Source organism: Meleagris gallopavo, chromosome 3, assembly GCF_905368555.1.
Source record: "Meleagris gallopavo chromosome 3, MGAL_WU_HG_1.1, whole genome shotgun sequence".
NCBI classification, from domain to species: Eukaryota; Metazoa; Chordata; class Aves; order Galliformes; family Phasianidae; genus Meleagris; species Meleagris gallopavo.
In genome coordinates, this window is record NC_139406.1 from 90,097,495 (window position 1) to 90,114,536 (window position 17,042).

Below are 17,042 nucleotides of genomic sequence, written 5' to 3' on the forward strand. Positions count from 1 at the left end.
TTCATGAACGTGTGTTTAAATACCTATAATAAAGAAAATAGCTATTAAGTCATTCTCAATCCACAGGAAGATTTATTAAAACTCCTGCTAAGCTGAGCTTAATAAACTGATCTTTCAAGACACAACTGTTCCAAAACAACTGTTAGGTACACATAGAAAGGCCTGGAATTATTGTTGCCAATGTGATTATCAACTCAAAATCTCTCTTAGCTCAACCAACACTGGAATAGATGAAAGAGAGCTGCGTGTCTTTAACTGACCCTTCAAACAAACCTTGAAGTCATTCACAAAGTTCAGTATCTAGGTTATTTCAAACACTTCAAAGATAAATGAACTGGGGATAAACTCAGAAAAGTTACCTTCAATAAAAGCTGATGTGATCGGTCAGAAAAAGACTTCCTTTCAGTAATACAGCTCAGATGTTGGTAGGTTGGGTCTCAAAGCAAATGTAAACATAAAACATACCAGCAATACATAAGAAGAAAAATTACTTAGATCTTATACAGCTGACTGTAAATTCTGTTATTTCTTTATAGTGCCTTTCTCCTGAGGGTAAAGTAGAGCTTAGAAGAGCTACGTAATGCAATTTACTGTCACAAAGTCTGAGAGAAGGACAAAGTGGTGGCAGAGAGAGACCTCTTTGGCATACTGCAAGATAGCCAGGAGCACATCTGAATAGCTAGGATGTCACAAGAGCTGAGACTGAACACAGAAACCAAAGCATCTGAAGAAACGAAGAGCAATCTTAGCACCAATGAAAAAGGAAATATACTCCAACATACAAAGAAAGCCTTGTTAATGTTCCATATTCTCTGTAGAGCACACATCCAAAAAGAGTAGATATTATGCTCCTTTAAGAATATTTGCAATTCCCTCTGTATTTCAAACCACATTTTTTAATGAAAGGGCTCACTGCCTACGCAAGAAGCAACCAAGGTCCAGAAGATGCTCTCCCTTCAGTGACTGACCCTTACATGAGCCCAGGGCCACCCCTTCTGGTTGCATAAGGGACACAGGTGCAAACAATTTGCCTGTGCTCCCTAGGCCAGCCACATCCCTTCACCATGTGCTCAATTATCATTTCAAGCCATGAGCTACCAGTTCCCCCACAACTGCTAAACCATACAGACTGCATACCTAGCAAATATTATATAACCAATTCACCAGCATGCCATGCAACTATACTGTTTTACTATTTTGCTGTCTTCATCAGAGTATTACTTTCATGTCTTTGCAATAAAATGTTACCAATGCAACCCATTCCACATAAGTAAAGTTATTTATGGAAAAATCAGAGCCAAACTGAATACTTTGAGTTATTAAGTAAACTATACTGAAGAACAGAACAAGAATAGAAATCAATAAGCAACAAAAAGTTGCTTGCTGATCTATAGCTAAAAGAAGCCCTTAAAATTAAAAAAAATCCTCCACAATTTACAAAATGGTAGATGGATGGCAAGACTCTTGTACATTGATCAACATGCTACTTGATAGGTGAGTGCTCTCATCAAAAACTGAACTGAATCCGTGTCTTACCAGTTCTCTCTAAAGTTGTGGAGTTAGTCACATTCTTTACCCTAAAATAAAGCTTAAAGAAAAAAAAAAAAAGAGAAAAAAAAAAAAGAAATAAACCACATTTAGCTTACACACAATGTGATGTTATTGACGTGTCTAGTGAGCATATGAAGAGATTGTTTTCGTTAATTCTTCCTGTAGCTCTTACACATACTGTTTCTGCAGTATACCGTCTAGTTTGGAGCTTCCCTATTGCATAATCAATGAATATATGGATGTTATAACAAAGAAATAAACAGCAAAGTTAGACTAAACATGTTATCACACTAAAGAAGAATGGATGGAAACCTTACCCTTATCCTGGGTTCGCTGAGAAAACTCAGATCTCCAAAAGAGATCCTTCTCCCCTGGTAGTCAGCTCTTAAAGGGGGTCTAGGAGAGGTGGAGCCAGGCTCCACCCCTTCTGACAGCATAGGAGAATTGTCTTCACCTGTACTCCCAAGGCTGACTCATTGCTCACCTCAGGTGGTCAATCACAGGTTCAGGCCATGATTCAGCAGTTCCCATACACCCATCAAACAAAAACATTGACATGCTGAAGAAATCCAGAACAGGAGCATCAGGACAATTAGGATGACAGAGCACATCGCATACAAGGACAGATTCAAAGAGTTGTTTGTTTCACTTTGAAAAAGAGGAGGCTAGAGGCAGACTTTTCCAAGTGTGGTCAGAGACAATAAGATAATATCCTGAGCAACCTCATCTAAGATCAAAGACACATTGCTTGTCAGAGCTCATCCTGCTTTGAGCAATGTCCTGCACCAGATGATGTCTAGAAAATCCCCTTCTAACCCACAATACTTCATGGGTTACTCCTTTACTACAGCTTTTATGAACATTTATGAATGTTAACACTTCAATATTACCAAATAAAATCCTCATTTTATTCAGCTTCTCACCTTGGAAGGGAGGTACTGATCTGTAGCCTCGGCAAAGCTGGAATGACTTCAACAGTACAGCCATTGGTCTTGACTCCTGGTAAGTTGTCCAGAAGGCAATCACTGAATACTCCAAAAACTGAGGTATGGTAACCTGATTTTTTGTTTAAAAAAAAAAAAAAAAGTTGTACATTGCTTTTGTTTTCTAGAAGATCTAATACACTAATGTTACCTGCCAGAACTTGCCAGTGTTTCTGCTACCTAAAACAATATCTTCTGTACAGGAGAATCTCCTCAGGACATAAAATATTTAAAAAAAAAAAAAGTTTCTGAGTGCCCTAGATAATATTTTTAAATAAATAATATACAAAAACTACACATTTCTGTCTCTATATCTATAACTGGTAAAAAAAAATAAAAAAATAAAATACTGTCTATAATTTTTACCACGCGTTATGGCAAATTCTGTAAACCATTGCAAGTTCAACATAACATTTATTAAATTTATTACACAGACCAACATTTCACAATACCTTATCACATTGTCCACCAGTGCACATAACTTGTTACCTTTCAATTAATGTTGAGACTCCCCTACTTCTTCCAAAAAAAACCTGACAGCAGTCTCTAGAGTGTCTTGAAGATAATGCAACCCCAAGGCAAATGATTCTTTTAAAAAATTGAATATGGATATATGCATACACTTGCCATGAGATATCACAGCTTATACTCTAAAAGCCCAGTTTAGCAGTCAAATATCTCAACACAAATTCCTTGCCAAGCAATATATACCAACCTGTATCTGAAGGAAAATATAATCCATTGACATACAAGTAACAACCAAATACAGAAATCAACTCCTCTGCTTGCAATACATTTTTAGTATGTGAAACTAAAAGCGGACAACTACAGAACAAATGTTCCTGAATGCTTTCATGCTATTCTGTATTTACTGAAATAGTTTCTGAAAGAAAAAAAAAAAAAAAAAAAAAAAACACCACAAAAGAAAGCAAAATCATTTTATGAGCAGGCAGAAAAGCATTTAGGAAAAACACAATGAGAACAAACATTCTTCAAGTTCAAATCCATCTTCTTTTGGTGTTGAATTGTACTAAAATAGTTCTTTTCCTGTTACTTTGTATTCTGAGAGTATGTACCCAAAATTTCATGTTGTTGATATGGCTCAGTACTACTACATGCTGCATCTATCATGTTCACATCTATTGCATTTACTAGGAGTCTCATCTGCCAGGTTTCTAAAAAAAGTTCTTTAATTCTCTTCGCTTACTAGGAAGACAATTCCATTTAGCTTTATGAATGCAATGACATCTTGACTTCATCAGACTACACACATCAGCTAAATTGTTTCTACACAAGCAACTGGCAAAAATTTCTGTAATGTTACATGAAAATGGTTAATTAAGAAAAAGGAGCTGAAAGATTATCTTCTGCCTTCTCATGAAAAAGTTCAAGCCATTTTTCTCTGAAGCTTTACAAATGAAAACATTGCTAAGATGGAGTTCGAGTTCATTATCCTTTTCCTTTCATACTGAAGATATTGTAAATATATGTTGTTAATATTACAACCAAATGATTTTTTAGCATCATACTATGGTTTTAATGAAGTCTAGCAAATCAAATAGTGATATTTGTGGTTCTGCTTAATTTTTTGTTTTGTTTTGTTTTACATATTGAGGAGAATTCAGAGTGGTAAATGTGTAAAGCACATCAACTTGAATTGTGCTATACCATCACTCACAGACACACAAAATACAGGACAGAATGATGAAAAAGATCCCTTACCGTTGATAGTGATCTGTCCAGTGGTTTGAGGAACACCAACAAGAGTTACTGGATACAAACCAGATTCTGCAGGTAGAGAAAGGGCTGCAGGAAGAGATTCGAATTCTACTCCTGTTGTCAACAGACCCTGAAAAAAAGTTGTACAACACAGATAAATCCATTTATGATATACACTTAAGATTTAATCCCTTGCAATATATCATCCAAACTTTTACGGTTTATTCAAATTTGCACATAGCAGTTGCTTTGGTTTAAAGTTCCAGTGACTTAAGCAGCTTTCTAGAATTACTGCAAGATTTGTATTCAGTAGAGAAGTGCGTGCTTCAGGATGTGCCTGAGCTGAGAATGATATATGAAATATAAATAATTTACACCCAAAACACAGCAAAAAAAACCGCACAAGTGATACAATCTGCAAGGCGTTTTTTTTATAACCACATTTAATTGGACTCGTGACATAACATATATTTGCTTACATTTTGGACAATGAAAATCAAACATCAATAACAGTTCCTCCTTAGCTTTAATTAAAGTTCCAGGCCAGAAAAGATTTATTTGTAGGGAAGGAACAAACTGAGTGTTTACAGATAATAAACTATGCCTAGTTTTTCTAACTAAGACAGAAGTCTAAATTAGGAGTTGAATAAGGCATTCACCTCACTAAGTTGACCACCCATCAAGACAAAATGTTTGCAGTTAGACCTTATGATTTCAAAGAATCATAGAATGGCTTGGGATCATCAATTCTCCAGCCCCTCTGCTGCAGGCAGGGACACCAACCTCTAGACCAGGCTACCCACAGCCCCATCCAACCTGGTCCTGAACACCTCCAAGGATGGTGGATGCTCAGCCTCTCTGGGCAGCCTGTTCCAGCACCTCACCACTCTCTCTGTGAAGAACTTACCCCTGACATCTAATCTAAATCTTCCCTCCTTGAGCTTAAAACCATTCCCCCTTGTCCTATCACTATCTGCCCGAGTAAAAAGTTGATTCCCCTTCTGTTTATAATCCCCTTTTAAATACTGGAAGGCTGCAATGAGGTCTCCTCACAGGCTACTCTTCTCCAGCCTGAACAAGCCCAGCTCCCTCAGCCTGTCTTTGTGGGAGAGGTGCTCCAGTCCTCTGATCATCTTTGTGGCTCTCCTCTGGACCCTCTCCAACAGCTCCACATCTTTCCTGTATTGGGAGTCCCAGACCTGGACACAGTACTCCAGATGGGGCCTCACGAGGGCAAAGTAGAGAGGGACAATCACCTCCCTGTCCCTGCTGGCCACCTCTCTTCTGATGGAGCCCAGGATACAATTGGCATTTATTCCTTTAGTGTATGGCAGAGAAATCTCTTAGCACCCTGACGTAAAAACATGGCACAAAATAAGAAATGCAACCAAAAATACATTTATTTCTAGAACATGGCATTATTTCCTCAGTAAATTAATCACTTTTTTTTAAGTTCAGTTAATGAATTTAAGATGCTTGAACACAGTACACACTGTTAAAAGTAAGAAATGTATTGTAAAATACAGGAGTCTAAGTTACTAGCTGCTTATATAGAGAGAGGGGGATAGGGAATTATGATATCCAATATTAGTCTCTCTAGCAATTAATGCAGTAAGCACAATTAGATTAAAACTTAAGTGTGTCGAGATGCTTCACAGGAATTCAAGAGCATATAAAAGATACTATTTCTGTAATGACATATGAAAAAAAAAGCTTATGGTTTGAGGCAGAGAAAACCACACAGGGATTTGAGGATTGAACAAAGAGTTTAGCAGCAGCAATGCTAGCCACACTGGTATTGCTTCAAAAACACCTTCAAAAACACCTATCATTACTTCAATTCTAATTCAATAGGATTCCGAATGGTGCACCTCTAAAGCTCACATCTGCTGTAAAAGGCAGACTAGCAATCTTCTGTTTCTAATTCTTAATTGGAAAATACCTTAATCTCAATTCATAAAGTACATTCCTAAGGAAACGGCGTGCTTATGGACAAGAAGGATGAGTTACTACACTCCAGCAATCATTAGTAATAAAATGTTTTAACAATAGAGGAGCAAAAGAAAGAAGATCTACATACAGGTACACTGTTGCCTACTCCCTGAAACTGCATCAAAATGACACCCCTGGTTCATGAGGATCACAAACACAGCATGCTGACCTCAAGATAACTGATAAAGCAAAGTAAGTCCTCACCAGGATGTATTTTGCTTAAAATGTATTACAAATGCATCCTCAGTCTATTCTTTAGCAACAACAACCAAAAAAAAACCTCCAAAAAATGTTTTAAGAGAATGCAATGGAAATGTCAAGTATCTTCTCTAAGCACAGATTATTCCTCGTCTAAAAAATTAAAGAGCCCCAAGTGCTTTACCACATGAAGTAGAGTGGAGCATTTATTTCTCTCATTATGAGTGTTTTACCATCCATTAAAACTTACAATATTTATGTAAAAGTATCAAAAAAGTATAAAAGGTCATCAAAATGAAAAACAAGCAAGGAAACAAAACAATGTAAGCCTCAACAAAGCCTTGGTTTAACAGACATAAAGTGAAATCGATGTACTTATTCTTCAAACTTGAACCACACAAATAAGTTTGAAAAGACAGTGATGTAATCTAGAGTGTCTGAAAGACATTTCCAACATTGCTATCACCCAGAAAGCAGAATACAGCAATTTTTGCCAAACATTGCCCTCTGGTGCCTAAAACTGCTTAGATAAATGAAATCAAAACTGAACTGCTGTTATTCCCTTTAACTAAACATATCTGGTGCAGAAAAAGGGAAACGAAGAATGAGAAGAAAAATGGAAAAAGGAGGGACAGAAAATGAAAGCAAAAATACTCAAGTGTCAGATTTCTTTCCCCTAGAATACTATACCATATTTCAGCAATAATATTTAGTAACTACTTTCTGAGCAAGTAGAAAAATACGATCATCTGTATGCAAGTTTCCCTCCAGGAAATGTATAAATCAGGAGAAAAAAAGATTTTTATTTATATAAATAGATATATTCTATATTCTATAACAACCTAAATTGTCTGAGAGTGAGTATATTCAAGCTATTGCTATAGCTCACCTCTCAATAACTTCAAATCTCCATTTAGTTGCAGAGAAACAAAACAACTTGTCTGTAAATGGTAGCTTTTGGGGATGCAGTTAAAATAACATGGGCATTTAACTGCTTTTTTAAGCTTTACTTTCTTTTTTACTCACGCTTTCTTTCCCAAGTAGCACTGCCCAAGTTAGTCTCCTCATTAAGTATACTTTACACAATGTTGTCAAATATTTATTTAAAAGAGTGTTTCTCCCTCTATTTCTAGCACTATTATTTTAAGCAGACCTAGAATACATCAAACATGACCATTTTCACCTTCTTCCTTCCACGTTTTTTTGTGTATTTTCTTGCCCAATATAGCTTCAGCAACACACACCCTGTCAGTAAGTAAATATTCTCCTAGAGGGCAGAAACAGAAGATGTGAACTCCATAAATTTGAATGAGCATAAGCTAAATTATGGGAGTGCTTATACATAAAGATTTTTCAATATTTTATGTGTTATTTTTAAACACAGAAAGGGCTCATGGCTTATAACATTTTTGCAGTTTACAAAAAAAAAAACTTCTATTTTTACATCATCATTAATCAAAATACTACACTTAAATTGTCTTGAAACAAACACGTCTCCAAACACAATGAGAATCATATAAGAAAAAATTTCTTTTAGAGTTATGAGCTTTTTAAACTACAAACTCCAGAAACGTTGTGTGTTGTGGCAGTATTTTTCAGTTCCACAATAAGAATTTATTAAATACCACTTAACCTGCTTTGTATCTATCATCACGGTGATTATAAGAAAGCCACAATTTCTATAGTAAGTGCACAAAATAAATAATTTAGTTCAATAAATAACATTCCCTCAAAATTTCTCATAGAAATTCTCAAGACAACGTATTTGCCTTTAATACGAAGCTTGAGAAACAGAGAAAAAAAGTAGTTAAAATCTTCCAGACTTAACAGACTTTGTGCTGTATCTTCATATGCACTCTATTTTAATAGCAGATGTCACCAGATTTAGCCAGGATTTAAAGCTTCAACATTATTTCCAAGACATGAAATAAATCTGCCAGAGATTTCACAGAATTTTTTTGTTTTCTGATGGTTTCAAATCCAAAAAAGGTCATTTTTTCCCAGATAGAAAAAAGGTTTAAGACAGAGGCTAACATTCATTCACACGTCTGAACAAGTCTAAACAGGTATCAACATTCCTGGAAAAATGTGAAGCTGTATGTATACTTATTTACAACTGAACATCAAATTTACTCTTGACTTGGATCCCACCACCAGGACAGCAAAAATAATATTCAGTCTAATGCACTGCGGATAAAGTAAGTTAGGATCGTATTTACCTCTATGTTTATTTAAGCTATCTGCTAAAGTTTATGAAAGTGCCGCCTCTGACCACCCCTACTTTACCTCACTGAACAAAATATTTAGTTTTTGGACCTAATTCCCACTGTATTCCGTGATTAAATACTCTTATTTGCCATTTTATAAGCATTACATCACTGTCATTGATGAGTCTTCCCACTATATGGACGAAAGAAAATCAGGATAGAGAAAAGAGGTAGGTCACAAAGAAATGAGACACACACCAAGAACAGGTATCTAAAGAGATTTCCAACTCTGGAATACATGGGACTATGGAACAAAAGATTTTGAGGAAACTAAAAAAAAAAAGTCAACATTTTGACTTTACAGAGCTTCTTTACCTGAATAATATTGATCAGTCATGCCTCTTATATAAACTAAGCATACTTAGCAGTAATCCTGGATGGCATCAAGAGAAGCATGACCAACAGGTTGAGGGAGGTGATTCTGCCCCTCTGCTCTGCTCTCGTGAGACTCCCCGTGGAGTACTGCACCCAGTTCTGGGGCCCCCAACACAAGGAGGACATGGAGATGTTGGAGCAGGTCCAGAGGAGGGCCATGAGGATGATCAGAGAGCTGGAGCACCTCACCTACTAGGACAGGCTGAGAGAGCTGGGGCTTTTCAGCTTGGAGAACAGAAGGCTGAGGGGGGACCTTATAGCGGCCTTTCAGCACCTGAAGGGGCCCACAGGAGGGACTTTTTATAAGGGCATCTGGCAACATGACAAGGGAAAATGGGTTTAAACTCTAAGAGGGTAGATGTAGTCAAGATACTAGGAAGAAATTATTTACTGTGAGGGTGGTGGTACACTGGAACACACTGCCCAGAAAGGTTGTGGATCCTCCCTCCCTGGAAGCATTGAAGGCCAGGCTGGATGGGGCTGTGAGCAACCTGGTCTAGTGGCAGGTGTCCCAGTCTACAGCAGGGAAGTTGGAACTAGATGATCTTAAAGGTTACTTCCAAATCTAATCATTCTGTGATTCTATGAGTGCTATTTCAAATAATAAAAAGAAAAAAACAACAGAGAAGCCTTTCAGCGGGAAACCATTCTCCTAAATAACTTGTGCTCTATATCAGTGCTTTATGTCAGTACTATGTTGACTACCTTCCAAACTTTCAGCCATAACAAGCAGGATGATATGTAAGAACAAAAGTACTTAGAAAAGTTTGGACCAATGCTTCTAGAGTTTAACATGCAAAAGCAAGCTCAAACAACAACAAATGAAACTTAAAGTTAATGGAAAGGGAAAATAAGGAAAAAAAAATAGAGTGTGACTATAGATTTCAAGACAGTTGCGCAATGATGAAGAATTGAACCATGACAAAGGGAAACAAAGGACATCACGCAATGGAGATTTCAAAGCACTGTCAGTCATTGGAAACAAGGTTGAATGAGTAGTCATACTGCACAGGTAAGGTGCTGAGTCAGAAAGAAGGAAAAGGTTGTGGGCCAGACAAGCTAAAACTGACACTAAATGAAAAGGATATGATTCTGAGGCTAAATAATGTGAAAGAACATGAAAATTACAAGAAATCAGACAACAAGAAGGCACGGGGACTGCAGACATGAGCACACATTAATAATAAAATAAAACTTTTTAAAATATTAAACGTTCTGAATTATTAAAATAAAACCAGAAGAATTTCATTCTTGTGATCAAGTAATAACTATTTCCACACACTAGTAAACCCACAAACAACATCAAAAAATCAAAACAAGTCAGACTGGATAGAAATGTCAGAGGTCCTCTTGCCCAATCCATGGCTCCAAACAGAAACGAATTTCATATCAGTATAGGTTTTTTCACTGTCCTATCCACTCAAGTTTTGAAGATTTCTGAAGACGGTGATCCGTTATTCCCTCTCAGAAACCTCCTTCTATTGTATGGCCACTGAGACATTGGCAAAATAGAATTTTTCTATTAGGAAAATTTCCCATTGCTGCAACATGGGAAATTATGCTGTGCACCTCTGAGAAGAGTCCCGCTCTGTTTTCATCGCAGTTTCCCAACTGGGAAGGACAGCAACAGGAATTACCCACTACTCCTCTCTTCTTCAGACTGAACAGATGCAGTTCTCGTCCTATGCTGCTGCACTGACACCAGTCCATATGTATTGCTGCTAAGCAGGGAGCTCAACATTTGGTGCTGAAGACATTGTCTCTCAAACACTGAATTGAGAGGAGTAATTGCTGTCCTCATTTGCTGCCTACATTCCTGATCCCGCACAAATGAAGCAAAATCAACTCATTTCTATCAATTAGACAACATTAGTGCACAGCAGATTTTCTCAAAGCACTCTATTTTTAGAACACTGACTAAAGAACTATGTTAATCACTTCAATTATTTGTATCTAGTCTGCATTTCTACTTCCTCCGGTGCTTACCAATGAAACTGAAATGCAGTATTAATTCAGAAGATAACTATCTAGCTTGTAGTTTTCATAATATTACAATTAATTTTCACAGTGAATGGATGAAGTGCACACTCGTATAAATAACTGTATTCCAAATTCTGTAGCGTATGCAGCCACTTACAAGAAATTTCCTCATTAAGAATTTATCCAAAAAGATTTTGAATATATAATTTCATCATTACTTACACAAGACAGACGATAAATCAAAACGTTCTTAAAATAATTTTTACGTGGAGTCCTTTTTCATGCACACATTTACCATTACTTTTTCTATTCATTCCTAACATTTTGGAATACCTCTGTAAGCATAAGACAAAATGCTGCTGAAGGAACCGAGTATGTTAGCTTCCAAGAAAGAAACTACAACCTTTCCTCTTGATACCTAGTCCAATCTACCTCTTTCCAGTTTAAAACTGTTTTCTTGGCTGTGCTCATTTCCTGTGGAAAAAATATCATATGTGGCATATTACCTGTAATTTAGGTCTAATTGTTTGACTAGCCACTGCAGTACAACTATCAATTAAAAAAAAAAGAAAAAAATCCTGAGCATATAAATACACCCTAATTTACTGACATAGCTTTACTTACTTTGTGGGTTGTGAGAGTCGGGACTCCTTTTTTAAAGGATATTATTATTATTATTTAAAGGATATTAATATTAAATATTGGGGAAAAGGTGGAAGTATTCAACTAAGGATAACACTGGATTAGGAGTGACTGGAGACTAAGGTGGCTTTGCAATTAAAGGATGCTTAACCTTTTAAGAGATAATAACCTTAAAAAGTCCTGTTAATTGCAATAAGGAAAAAAAAAATCCACTGAGTTTCAGTAGAGAGCTTGGGCTTGAACCTTCTAACCTGAGACTCTTCTCTGGTGTTTTAGCCTTATTTTCCCCCAATTCCATCTCATCAATTTAGCATCCAGTGGTTGCAAATAACATATATGCTTGGGAATAGCATATCCATACACTGAAGCATCCATTATAAATCAAAGTTTCTCAGAACGAGTTATTTTCACTCCTCATTTTTTGCAAAAATGTGGTCAACGTGGGAATTTGTAAAGCTAGGATAAAAACAAGTAACAGGAGGAAGAATACACTAATTATTAGGTTTTAGAATATTATTATTACTTGAAAACCAGCATAAATAAATTAGTTAGCATGAGTTTGAATCAATTCAGAAAGATACAGAATTGATTCACAGGTCAGTAGCAGTAAAGCATTTTAACTCTCCAAATAGCAGACATTTCAATTCAGTACCTCATCACCACTGCAAAAATGTGAGAGAACTTACACTGCTGCACTGTTAAACTGACGCTATACTGACTAAAACAGATTTTAAACTATTTGATTTGTATAAAACGGTATTAAAATTCTAACCTAGTGAAGAAGTTAGAAAATTTTTTTTGAAGATACATACCATGTTTTCTACTCGGAGCTCAAAAGGCATAGGGTTGTACACCATCAACTGAACTTCACACACATCTCCCTGGACCCACTGGAAGTCTACACGAAATGAGTACAGAATTAATGCAGGAATTGCCTATTCGTAGTGTTATAAAAATGAGCAGCAGCTGAGCTGTCAGAGTGTTACATTATCTTTATTTTTGACATTAACACTTCTCTATGATCTGCATAGCCCAAGTCCTACTCAAGTACCAATAGATACAAGCTGCAAAGCAATGCGTTAAAGGACTGGAAGCGTTCATTAAAGGCTTATTATATTAATGCTAGTAGTGCTCCAGAGCCCAACAACACATTGTGCCAACATTACTTTGGCAAAATTAACTCCGGCACCATTTCAAAAGAGTACTTAAACACTTCCTTAATGGTAACCATTTGAAAGTTTCAGGACTTCCATACTGGGTGGTGGGCCCAAAGTAGGCATTACCTTGTATCAAGGCTCAGTCAAAAAGCAACCGGATAGGGAATAAACACCAAAGGAAAAAAGGATATGGAAAATCATGGAAAAAAATCTTCACCTATACATATTTAACAATATGGAGTAAATTAAAGATCGTTCTAAATTAAGAAGAAAGCATCTGCTCACCAGCAAGATGCCACCTCCATTTTCTTCCTACTGATTTCCCACAGAACACAATAAGAAGTTTGAGAAATGCTGTGGGAGGGGAAGATGACACGAAAGAAATATTTTTTTAATTTTAATATTATAATATTGCTGATTATTTATTGATTGATTAATGGTTACAAAAGGTAGACTTAAGCAATAACAGAAGATACTAAGTTTAATTTCTGGATATATTTAGGAAAGACTCGTGACCAGTAAGTAGAAACGGCAAGGGCAGCTTATTTCTTGACCTACCCTGCCATAAGTTACAGAGTTCAAGCTTTAAGGACAATTCACCACACTAAGTGTCAAATTTTGGAGTTTTTGGTTGCATTTAAGAGGTAAGGAATTTAAGAAAGGGAGGTCTGTGGCACATAAACCATTTCTGGTGGGCTACTCCATGCACAAAGGGTTATTTGGCACCACAGCTCCATAATCTTTTCAGCCCATGTGGCGCTCCTTTCTGCTTCCTGGATTTCTCACCATAACCACGTGCACTCTACATTCAGATTTTATACTGAATGTGACATTTGCCATACAAGGTAAGGACCTACAGTCCAAATAAACAAAAGGTGATTTTAAAATAATCATTAAATAGATTAAATAAATCATGACCATAATCTAATCTATAATGCATGCAGATTAACTTTTAACTAGTTTACACAGTGATTTTAACACATTATTAACGCTCTTTTTTCTAGGATATTAGAAAATGTTCTGTAAAAAAACAGGATTATTAAGACTGTAACTCACAATTAAAACCATCTGCACTCTAACAGCACATTCACAATCACTATCTGATTACATTTTGCAAGCAGTGTTAGAGAGCTCAAGGGAGATGTGCTTAATGCAAATGTTTAAGTCCAATTAACACTACTAGAAATTAACAGCATACATTCTGAGATATTAACAGCTTATATTACTGTGAAATCAGGGAAGTAAAACAGTAGATTAAAACTATATGTTCAAATGCACATTTGCATGGGATGTTTTGTAGTTGTTGTCTGTGCTGTTTTATTTCTAATAAATTCATTAGTGTCCAAAGTCTTCTGCACTCTGCAGTCCCCAAAAGAACTGGTAGCTTCTCTTGAGGGCTGTCACACAGTTTCAAAGCTATTTAAGCACTGAACCCCCATTATGGTTAACAATGAACTGAAGTGGGCATTTTAGCCCTTGCAAATTACAGTAATTTCCAGATTAGAAGAACTACCAGAGGATCAGAATTCCTTTTTTGAAAAATGCATGCAAGGCAACCACATAAAGGAACTCTGAAAATGTAAATCACTGAGGAAAAAAAAAAAAAAAAAACACACTGAAAAGTAATTACTTTCTAAGTTTTACTCAAAACAAACAAAATCATTAGAACTCTTATGCTTTAATCTATTTTCTCCCAAAGAGAATAAGATCCTGGGCTCATTTCTTATATTTTTGCAGCTTTGACCAATTTCTCACTGTCAAATACTCCCTAAGCTACCTCCCCAACAAAACTATTGACATTTATTTTCAGGAAAACAAGTACTACACGTTGTGTCAACTCATTCACTCAGAAACCATCAGCACCAAGAGTCCTCACTTGCTCCCTACAGTTTGCTTCCCACAAGATCTACATAAAACAGAGCAGGACAGTGCTATAAAATTGCTGCCCTGGAGGAAAAGCTTTTGAAAGGAAAGGTAAAATCCAGTTATATGGTGCAAGGTTAAGATCTGTACTTACATCATCTGCATGTAGATATGAGAGATTACTTGCAAGACTTTCTAATAGAGCTGTATTATACTACCAGCAGCACTACTTAGACTATCAGGACTTTATAACAAAAATCCCTTTGTGTCCTAAACGATGAGGTTTATTTCTCATGACTAGCACACATTAAATCAATTTAAACAGAATAAAATAATCCAATTCATTGTTTTCAATTAGAAAAGCTTATCACGTTGAAAGCTTAAAAGCTGAAAACATAAGACTTTTCTGAAGAGCTCTGTTTCCCTTTTGGTTTCCATAATAAAAACACAGACCATTTATTATTGTTATTTCTAATTAAAGTAGATCAAATACATGTTAAAAAAAACAACCATGTTATCTTCAAAGATTCTTCCTTGTTATAATGGTACTATGGTTTTGTTTTGTACATTCCTTTCTTTGCAAAATTTTTCAACCAAACATTAGAGGTTTTAAAAGTAAATGTGCTGGCTATGTACTTCAAAAGACAAAAGCTTTAAAAAGCATCACAAGTAGCTCAGCTCTTCTTATATTAAACAAGCTAACTAAAAGGAGAAACTGTATAATTTAAAACTCCTGTGGTACCAACTTGCACTGCCACCAAAAAATGGAGATTCCCCTTTGAATCCCTGAGGGAACAGGAATACTGCATAAAACAACTGTATGTTAAGACTGGCAATAGGATTTTATTTAAATGAAAGAAATATAACATCATAAATTAAGAGAAACAAAGAAATAAGATGTAAAGAAATATTTTCCAAATAAATATTCTAGGAGATAGCATCGGATCTACATCTTTTTAATTCCTTTATTAGCCATCTTTTGAAATCAAATTAGTACTGCAGCAAAGTCACACTTTGTTACCACGTCCATCCAAACTTCCAGGTAGTACAAAGTTTGTGTACTGAGGAGCACCCGCTCCTCTGAAAATGAATCTGATCAGCTATGTGACTTTCTTCCCACTTCTCACCTAGCTGAACTCTTCCACAGGTTCAAAAGTCACTGGGAAGAAAAAACTTTTACTTTTTGGAATGTCAGGCTAAAAAACTGATTAATTCAGAAGAAATTCAGGTTTGCTATCCCTGATCAAGATAGAATTTCCAATTTAACAAAATAACGTGAAATATTGGAAAACATTCTTACCTATTTTCTTAGTTCGCTCTTCCCCACGACTATGAGCAATAATGGGAGAATATATGAAGGGGCTTTTGGTTGACACATTCTGACCAAGTAGACTTTTAATTTTGTGAGGTCGGAGACTGGTGGGAAGGTTCAAGAGCTTCACAGATCTGTTAAGTAAAAATAACTTTTATAGAAGGTCATGTTAAAAGCAAATACCAAAGGAAAAACATCTTCTAGAGAAAGCATCAAATGCAAAACTAGCAAGGGATTTGAAACTCAGCTGTTAGTTTCCAAGATAAGTGAGAACTGGATTATAGGAACATTGAAATTCCAGAAAGCAACCAAATATTTAACAAAGCCAAGCCAAAGCCAGACAAAATTTCACTGGACAATGTAACACAAATAAAGAACTTCTTCAAAGTGAATAAAACAGTTTAAGTACATAAAATTGCATCTGGAAGGAAGGAAATGTCACAGGAATTGGAGAGGTCTCATTTAAAGATCATAAAGCAATTACAAACTGACAAGAAAGGACTGATTCATTAAACCATCTTTTGTTGGACCAAAATTCCTGTGATACAAAGCAAGGAAACCATTGGTCTTCCATTGCTGATCGGAAAAAAAAATAAATTAATAGAAAAACCTTTATTTTTTGCTAATTGCCACACGCATCCCACCACAGTGACATGGACAACCATGAATTAAAATGCTCAAAAGCCTTGCCAGTACTAAACTTAAAAAAATATATTTCTATACTTTAAGTTTGATTATGTATGCACCTAGATATGATGATGATGATGAGAGACCAACCAAAACCCTCAGAGACTTCAAAAGGTAGCTGAGGAGCCAAATGCAAGAATACCAGAAAACCCCAACCTGTTCAAAGATTAACTAAAGACTTCTCCTCTTTCCCTATTACTGATCTATAAAACTTATTTCACTGAAATTCTTTAGGAATTCTACAAAGAGGCTGTAGATGTTACATGTACAAAGTACATGATTAAATTTTCATGTTTTTATATAGTTCATCAAATAT

At 36.0% G+C, this 17,042-nt stretch overlaps 1 protein-coding gene across 4 annotated transcripts in view; it reads right to left on the reverse strand.

The window, feature by feature from the left end:
- The window catches only part of TRAPPC9 (trafficking protein particle complex subunit 9), a 467,199-nt gene that overhangs the window by 402,923 nt on the left and 47,234 nt on the right, over window positions 1-17,042 (reverse strand). For all 4 annotated transcript variants that reach the window (XM_085221735.1, XM_085221734.1, XM_085221737.1 and 1 more), the window contains 4 exons: window positions 16,028-16,173; window positions 12,520-12,605; window positions 4,257-4,383; window positions 2,475-2,607 (listed from right to left, as the gene is read on the reverse strand). In XM_085221735.1, coding sequence (XP_085077861.1) covers window positions 2,475-2,607; window positions 4,257-4,383; window positions 12,520-12,605; window positions 16,028-16,173 — 492 coding nt within the window. The remainder of the gene's footprint in view (window positions 1-2,474; window positions 2,608-4,256; window positions 4,384-12,519; window positions 12,606-16,027; window positions 16,174-17,042) is intronic.